This window comes from Tupaia chinensis, unplaced genomic scaffold (genome assembly GCF_000334495.1).
Source record: "Tupaia chinensis unplaced genomic scaffold, TupChi_1.0 Scaffold000415_1, whole genome shotgun sequence".
Lineage (NCBI taxonomy): Eukaryota > Metazoa > Chordata > Mammalia > Scandentia > Tupaiidae > Tupaia > Tupaia belangeri.
Genome location: NW_006159920.1, coordinates 652,948 through 662,231, shown reverse-complemented (window position 1 = coordinate 662,231; position 9,284 = coordinate 652,948). Strand labels below are relative to the sequence as shown.

Here is a 9,284-nt window from a genome sequence, read left to right as displayed (position 1 = left end):
AGAGACAGAGAGAGAGAAAGCAAGAAATCACTCCCCGGGGGGATGGCCATGCTCCTCCATTCTTCTCCCAGGACTCTGGGTACGCATGCATACACGCCTGGCATGAGTTTTAAGGCACCTGGTCTGGGACTTGAACCATGGTTGACTATGTGGGAGTCCAGTGATATAACCATTATGCCATCTTCTGGTCCCAAAATATAAAGTATTTTTAACTATACTCTGCCACAATAAGAGAATATTCCAAAGACTAAGACACTAAAAAATCTTTTTTATTATTTTTTTTCAGAGATTTTTTGCTATAAGGCGTGGACACTTGCCAGAGAGATAGAGAAAGAGAGAGAAAGGGATAAGAGAGATAGAGAAAGAGAGAGAAAGTGATAAATCACCCCTTACGGGGGATAGCCACACCAGAATCCTTTCTCCTCCATTTCCTCTCAGGATTTTGGGCACACATGCACCTTTGTCTCTCTAAAGTGAGTGCACGTTATCTTACTGTAAAAAAGAAAAGAAAACCTAAAACAAAAGATGCTGATGATGGGACCAGCAACTGATATAATGGATATGTCACTGGACTCCCATGTAGTTGATTGTGGTTCAAGTCCCGGACCCAGCAGCTTAAACTCATGTCGGGCACATGTGTGTGCGTGCCCAAGATCCCAAGAGGAGAATGGAGGAGAAGGGATTGCGGCGTGGCCATCCCCCCTGGGGGGTGATTTCTTACTTTCTGTCTCTCTGTCTCTCTCTGTCTTTCTGGCAAGCGCAGGCGTGCCCTATAGCAAAAAAAAAAAAGATGCTGATAATACTTAGTCATCTTATCTGCTAGTTCTATTTATTTTACTGGCTATCAAAAAATTCTTTCATATCTACTTTATTATTATTTTTATTTGCCAGAGGGCACATAAGCTTGCCAGAGACAAGACATGTGCTGCAATTCCTCCTCCTCCATTTTTCCATTCTGTTGGGATTTGGGGCACACACACACACGTGCCTGGCATGTTTTTCAAGCCATAAGACTTGGGCTTTGAACCATGCAGTTGGTCATGTAATTTTCAGTTCCTTCAACCACTGGGCTATGGGGCCAGCCCATAACTGTTTGTGTCATTCAAAGCCTTTTTTGCTCAGTTCTCTGCAGAAAAGAAATAATAGATTCTTTTTTTTTTTTAGGTTTTTGCTATAGGACATGTGTGCTGGCCAGAGAGGTAGAAAATGAGAAATCACTCCCCAGGGGGTATGGACAAACCACAATCTCTTCTCCTTTCTCCTCTTGGGACTTGAGTCATGCATGCACACATGCCTGGTATGTTTCTCAGGCCTGCAGGCTTGAGATTTGAACATGAGGGTAACCACATGGGATCCAGCTGCCTTGACCACCCTGCCAGCAGCCAGCCCAGAAATGGTACATTTTTTCATTTTTTATTAAATTTTAAAAATGTATTATTATTATTATTTGTTACAGGCACGTGTGCTCACTACAGAGAGAGAAAAAAGGCGAGGAAGCTAGGCACCAAGTTCAAGACTAAAACCACAGTTTGCCACATGGGAGTCTAGTGCCTTAAACTGCTGGCCTCCAGTAATATATACTTTATATGAACTGTTTACGACTGATAAATAGAGCCTTCCTTTGCCTTTTTCTAGATCAACAGCTACTCTAATTCCTTAAGAGACAATTTTTATGGAGAGGTTTGACTTTTCACTTCATGATTTGCTTTGTCTTTCTATTAATATTTCACCTCACAGTCTAATGCACCAGTCTCAATTGATTTTTCTTCCTGTTAACTTCTCTGTAACTCCAACTGTCCTAAAATGACTCAGATTTTATTCTCTACTCCTAGATTTTTTAACCGTCTCCACCTACCTAAATTCCTTCATATACTCTCAAGACCCTGGCACCTTTTTTCAAAATTGCACAATCTAAAAGCAAGAATTTCACCAAAACATGTGCCAAGTAACATACTAGATCCCAAAAGTATTCCAGTAACTCTTCCCCTCTCCTCAAAACATGCAATTAAGAATTCAGCTAAGACTACTATAACAGATGGCACAGCAGGTTATTTTAAATGTTAAAAAGCAAAGAAACAAAATCAATCCCTCAAAAGACAATGACCTATAAAAAAATCTTGTTATATAACAGAATTTGCATCAACAGCTACCAGAAAAAGTTTCCTACCTAAGCACAGGACTAATTCTTATCACTCACCTTGTTTCAATGAGGTAAGCAGTGTACGTTTCTTGCATGTTCATGGCATTTCTTCCAGTTCGTTTTTCTGCTTCTGAAACACTGATTTCTATCTTCTTTAACCAAAAGCTATTTTCTGTCGTCTGAACAAAAATAAATGGAACAAAACCAAAAAACTCTTTAAGACAGTATCCAAAAAAACACCATGACCAAGTAGGATTTATTCCTAGAAGGCAAGGCTGTTTCTATACATGGCAACCAATCAATGTACAGATGAACAGAATAAAGGGGGAGAAAAGGTCATCTCTACTGATGCAGAAAAGGCATCTGACAAAACTCGCCACCTTTCAGCTCAGCCTAGGTAGCTAAGCCCAGTGTACTGGACTGCAGTGCTAGCTGCAACACAGCCAACTGTGGGTCCGGGTCTCTGCTGGCCTGAAAACACGTCAGGTGGGCACATGGGGACCTGAGATCCTAAAGAGCTGGGAGCTGGGCAAAAGGGATTAGGGCAGACGAGACCCCGTGGAGGGTGCTTTCTCCATACCCTGCACACACTCCTGTTCTATCATGTACATGCATGCTCTAACATCTACACAAAGAATTAGACATCCTTTCAATGATAGGAGAAAAAGAAGCTGAACTAAGAACAGAAAGGAAGTATCTCAACATAATAAAAACGACATATGAAAAACTCACAGAAAACATCATACTCGATAGTGAAAGATTGGAAGCTTTACACTAAGATCAGGAACGAAGCAAACATGACCACTTTTGCCATTTTTATCAACAGTCTAGGAATTTGTAGTCAGGTAAGAAAATGAAACAATATGGACCCAGTCCTGGTGACGTGTGGTGGTAAGATGCTGCTGCTCCGAAGCTGAGGCCACACAGGAGGCCCAGGTTCAATTCCTGGTCCAATCTGAAAGTCAGACACAGTGGGCACAGGCTGCACTTCCAGCCTCGTAGGAGGCTGAAGGAGGAAAATCAAGTGCAAGTCTGGCCTGAGCAACACAAGACCTGTCTAAAGAGTCTGGAGTACACCTGTGGTCCCAGCTACTCAGGAGGCTGGGACAGGGGATCATGACAGACCGACCCTGAAAAAGAGAGAGAGGCAGAGAGAGAGAGAGAGAAAAAAAGAAATTCAAACTAAAAAAGAACTTAACCATTACACAGATGGCATAATGCTTACACTGCTGGACTCCCATGCAGTCAATTGCCAGTTTGAGTCCTGGACTCGGTTGCTTAAAACTCACGCCAGACGTGTGAGTGCATGCGTGCACGCCCGAAGTCCCAATAGGAGAATGGACGAGAAGGGATTGTGTGGTGTGGCCATTCTCCTGGGGGGTGATTTCTCACTTTCTGTCTCTCTCTGTCTCTCTGGCAAGCACGCGCAGCCTATGGCAAAAACAAAAACAAAAACAAAAACTCTCTAAAAAAGAAAAGAAAAAAAGAAGGACCAGCAGTTGGCATAATGGCCATGTCGCTGGACTCCCATGTGGTCAACTGTGGTTTGAGTCCTGGACCTGGTGGCTTAAACTCACGCTGGGCACATGTGCATGTGGGCCCAAGATCCTGGGAGAATAGAGGAGAAGGGATTGCAGCTGTGGCCATCCCCCGGGGGGTGATTTCTCATTTTCTGTCTCTCTCTGTCTTTCTGGCGAGCACAAGCGCCCTATAGCTAAAACCGCTCAAAAGAGAGAAAGGAAGGAAGGAAGGAAGGAAGGAAGAAAAGACATTCAAATTCAAAAGGAAGAAGTAAAATTATTTTCCCTTGCAGATGATATATTATATATAGAAAGTCTTAAGATTCCACACGCAAAAAAAAGTCAGAACTAATAAAACAATTCAGCAAAGCAACAGGATACAAAGTTAGGCCAAAATAAGTTGTTTTTAAAATTCTAACAATGAAAAATTTTAAAGGAAATTACAAAAACAATTCTGTTCCTAATAGCATTAAAAAATACTGGGCCAGCAGGTGGCATGGGGATAAGGCACTGGATGTGACATGGCCAAGACTCCACAGTTCAAGTCCCGGACCTGGTGGCTTGAAAAACATGCCAGGCGCATGTGTGTGCCCAAATTCTTGAGAGAAGAATGGAGAAGGGATTGCAGTGTGGCCATCTCTCCTGGACAGTGATTTTTTAGTTTTCCTCTCTCTGTATCTTTCCAGTGAGCACACATGCCTTCTGGCAAATTTTAAAAAGTCAGTATCACCCAAAGCAAACTACAGACTCTGTGTATAATAATACCTACCAAAATACCAATATTTATTGCAGAAATAAAAAAAAAATCTTGAAAATCATATGGAATTCTCAAGGAACCCCAAATACCCAAGGCAAACTTTCGTTTTGTTTGTTTGTTTGTTTTTTTTAAGAAGTTTCTGCTATAGGGTGCATGTGCTTGCCAGAAAGACAGAGACAGACAGAGAGACAGAAAACGAGAAATCACCCCCCGGGGGGATAGCCACATCACAATCCCTTCTCCTCCATTCTCCTCTCAGGATCTTAGGCACACAAACCTGTCCTGAGTTTAAGCCACTGGGTCCAGGACTCAAACCACAGTCGACTACCTAGGAGTCCAATGACACAGCCATTACGCCAACTGCTGGTCCTCCCAAAGCAATCTTAAAATAGAAGAGCAATACTGGAGGACTTATGTATCTTGATTTGAAAACTACAAAGCTCAGTAAATAAAACACTACGGTTCCAGCATAAAGAGAGACATATGAGGGAATATCAGCAAGTTCATGGGAAAATATATAATTAATCTAGGAATTTATATTGATGTAAAAAAATATTGAAATCTATGTAATTTTTTTCGGAATATAAATTTCCATCAACTTTTTTTTTTTTTTAAGAATTATTTCATTTAACTTTATTTATTTATTTATTTTAAATTGACCAGAGAGGGACAGAGAGAGAGAGAGGGAGGGAAAGTGAGAAAGCAAGCCACCAGGTCTGGGACTCGAACCACAGTTGGCCATGTGGGAGTCCAGCGTCCCTAACCTCTTAAAAAAAAAAAGAAAGAAAGAAAAAGAAAGAAATCAAGAAAAAAGGAAAACATTGTACTGTATTATACCTTGGGGTCGTTCGTCAGGAAGTATGAGTAGAAACATGGGTACAGCAAAAGGTAAAATAAAATCCGCAGTTATACACAGAAAATTAAACCCATGCACTATGAGGCCAGAACGAGTGTAAGACAGTGCAAAACACCTGCATCAGTGGTGGAAACAAATGGCACACTCAGGGAGTACTCCCAAAGTGTGCAGCAAAAATGCAGATGTGGATGTGGTCCAAGAACGAAGAGTGTAGTCTACTATGAGGGGCGAAGAGTTCGCTGCACGGAATCCAGCATGGCACAGGCCTGGCCTTCCAGGAGGCCCTTCTGGAGCACGCCCTGCCCCGCGTGACCCAGCCCTGGAGGCCGGCTGCAACATGAGGCACTAGGGTACTTCACCCACTGGAAGAGAATGGAGAAGAAGAAGAAATCCAAAGGCTTTTCTGCCAGGCAGGGGAGGGAGCTGCGGTCCTGACGTTAAACCAAAGCAACAGAGATACAGTCTTTTTCCCCTCTGCATGAACTTTGGAAACAGTACAGCCAGGATCTGGGCGACAGTCTCGACCAGACATGCAGCCACAGAAGACTCAGGCCAAGCCATTAAAGGCTTATCTTCAGGGTGCTCTTATTTCAGTCACAAAATCCAAATGTCCTTCATATGTAGGTGTTACGGGAATGCTCCTACAGGAAACTGAGCATGTTTTCAAAATTATCACCAGAAGACTGCCTGATGGTTATCCAGAGCTAGACTGTATTCACTGTGGAAATCAAGGACTTCGTACCCTACATTTACAGGAGTAAATTCCAGCTTCAGTCAAGTGAGCAACCTGAAAAAAAGCTTAAAGCAAAGGGCATGATCAACCTCTGAATTCTTTCCTACCGAAGGTGACTGTTTTAAGACAACTGAAAACTGGAAGCCCTCGATTCCCACCTTTTAGTGAAGAGATGGCTTGGACAAGTACAATTATAGGTCACCTCCAGCCATGAAAATTACTGTGCTGGGAACAGAGTGAGTACTTCCAAGTGATCTTGATCTTAATACTCCCATGCAGAGAAAAGACAGGTAGAAAATACAACAGGGTTGGGACCAGCAGTTGGCATAATGGCTATGTCGCTGGACTCCCATGTAGCCGACCACGATTCAAGTCCCGGACCTGGTGGCTTAAACTCACACCGGGCATGTATGCATGCGTGCCCAAGATCTTGAGAGGAGAATGGAGGAGAAGGGATCACGGCTTGGCCGTCCTCCCCCTGGGAGGTGATTTCTCGCTTTCTGTCTCTCTCTTTCTGGCAAGCACACATGCCCTATAGCAAAAACGTCTCCAAAAAAAAAAAATACACACACACACACACACACCAGGGTTAACACTGGTGGACTTGAGTAGCAAAATTTTTAGGTTGTTTATTTTTCATATTTTTCTATGTTTTCTGAATATTGTATGATGAGTCAATTATTATGTAATAATTCAATACACATATAAGCATAAACAGGCTGTAAATAAAGGAACTATTCTTACAGTTTAGCCAGCCTGAAAGGGAAGAGGAACAACCCTAAAAAAATGCAGAAGATACAAAAGCAAAATAATAAGATCAACACAGAACTAGGAGCCAACCAAATGGAATGGAATCAATATTAGCCAACAAAACAGAAATCACTCAATTGTCAAAACAAGGCATTTTTGTAAGTTGTTGTGTATCTATGTAGTAAAAGAGAAAATCATTCAACTAAAAGAATGCTTAAGAAATTACACAAGCAGGGACCGGCATGTGGCATGGTGGCTAAGGTGCTGGACATTTGCACAAGGCCAACCACGGTTTGAATCCTGAATCTGGTGGCTTGCTTTCATGCTTTCCTTCTCTTTCTCTCTCTGGGCGTCTCTCTCTAGTCAAATTAAAATAAATTAATAAATAAGTAAAAATTAAATATGTAATTCTAAAAAAAAAAAAAGAAAGAAAGAAAGAAAAAAGAAATTACACAAGCACAAGCCACTCAACATCAAGAGTAGGAAGCCCTCCCTAGTTGCGACCTACACATAAAATATCTTTTGGCCCACAGCCAAGCATTTTGATTTACTACCATCTGTTCCAGTGAAAAATTTCCTGAATTCTTAAAGCACATACTGATAAAGCAAATTATCTCAGAAAAAAGATAAAACATGAGTCATGACTTTACCCTGTCATACCACCCAGATATAGAGAAGAAAAAACATAAAAGCATAAGTTCACCTATCGCAGGGCCAGTCAGTGAGTGGTGTGGTAGTGAAGGCAGCTGGATCTCACATGGCCTGCAGGGCCAGTCAGTGAGTGGTGTGGTGGTGAAGGCAGCTGGATCTCACATGGCCGGCTCTGCAGATCAAGTCTCAGACCTGGTGGCTTGAAAAAACATGCCAGGCACATGTGTGCACTTCCAAAATCCAAAAAAAAAGGGAGAAATGGAGGAGAAGGGATTGCAGCATGACCACTCCCCATGGGGGAATGGGGTGCTTTTTCACTTGCCCTCTCTCTCTTTCCACAAGTGTTCACACCCTCTGGCAAATTTTTGGAAAAAAGAAATAAATGACCTGCCATAAAAACTGAAAAATGAAACAGGCAGGTAACATTGATACCAAATAGTGTCAGGGCCAGCCAGTGGCATGGTAGGTAAGGTGGCTCGATCTCCATAGTCAACTGCAGGTTCAAGTCCCAGACTTGGTGACTTAAAAATTATGCCAAGTGCATGTGGCACGTGGGTCCAAAATCCCAAGAGGACAATGAAAGAGAAGAGACTGTGATGTGGCCATTCACCCTAGGGGGGTGCTTTATCACTTTCTCTCCTCCTCTCTCTGGTAAGGACATGTACCCTATAGCAAATTTTTTAAATTAAACATTTTTAAATTGCTGTAGTGTCAATATGAAAGCACAGAACAGTGTCAAGAATAATACAACTGACACAGCAATGGATAAAAATCACATTCAACAGACTTGGATATGGATTGGTTTGATGACTAACATATGAGAACAGGAAAATGCTTTTAAAACAGGGGGCTAGCAGGTGGTATGGTGGTTAAGGCACTGGACTCCCACTGGCTGACTGCAGTTCAAGTCCCAGACCTGATAACTTGCTTTCTCACCTGCTCTTTCTCTCATACCCAACTAAAAGATAATAGTAGTAAATAAATTAAATAAATAATTCATGTGGCATGGTGGTTAAGGCACTGTACTCCCACATGGCCAATGGTGCTTCAAGCCTTGGACCTGATGGCTTCAGAGTCATGCATGTCATGCATGCCCTAAATTCCAAAAAGAGAATGGAGGAGAAGGAATTGCAGCGTGGCCATCCTCTATGAGGGGTGATTCCTCCCTTTCCCTCTCTTTGTCTTTCTCCAATGAGTGTACATACCCCATGTCAAAAAAAAAAGTTAATATTAATACTCATGTCCAAAAAGAAAAAACAAAACAAAACAAAATACTCATGTCCAAAGGAATAATGTCTCAAATGTAGATGTTTGGTACATGAATCACTGCTTTCTACCTGACTTAAGATTAAATAACTACCTAAGACCAGATGATTGTGGAAACAGGACGTACTGAAAAGGCTGATTAAGGGCAGCCCCCTCCCACAGTACTCAGGGCTGGATCTCACATAGCCAGGTGCAGTCTTAATTCTGGCCCCAGGAGCTTGACAAACACGCTAGGCCATGTGTGCATGTGGACCCCAAATCCTGAAGGAACGGAGGGAAAAGATTAGGGTGTGATGCCCCATTAGAAAGTTCTCACTCTCTCTGCCCTCTCTCATAAGTGCATATGCCCTCTAGCAATAAAAAAGGAAAAGGCTGATGAAATCCTTTTATTTCCATTCAATGAATAAAAATGAACACAATCTACTTAAAGGATTCTAAAATGTCGCAAACAGTAAAGACAGTAAAAGCAAGCACAAAGCAGATAACAGTGATTAAAATAAAGGATAAGAACCTGACTCAGTGACTAAATATGTACTGATTATCTACATGCCAGTCAGCAGGGACAGAAAGATAACTGAGAAAGATGCCAGAGCGCACATATTCACAACCAA

At 42.1% G+C, this 9,284-nt stretch overlaps 1 protein-coding gene and 1 pseudogene across 1 annotated transcript in view; one reads left to right on the top strand and one right to left on the bottom strand.

Annotated features, from left to right (window-relative positions):
* SNX4 (sorting nexin 4) overlaps positions 1–2,884 on the bottom strand; it is a 54,400-nt gene extending 51,516 nt beyond the window's left edge. The window contains exons 1-2 of the mRNA XM_006154591.3: positions 2,873–2,884; positions 2,198–2,319 (exon numbers count right to left, since the gene is read on the bottom strand). Coding sequence (XP_006154653.1) covers positions 2,198–2,319; positions 2,873–2,884 — 134 coding nt within the window. The remainder of the gene's footprint in view (positions 1–2,197; positions 2,320–2,872) is intronic.
* A 109-nt stretch (positions 2,885–2,993) lies between these two features.
* LOC102486887 (ribonuclease P protein subunit p29 pseudogene) lies at positions 2,994–6,101 on the top strand (annotated as a pseudogene).
* Positions 6,102–9,284: the final 3,183 nt, after the last annotated feature.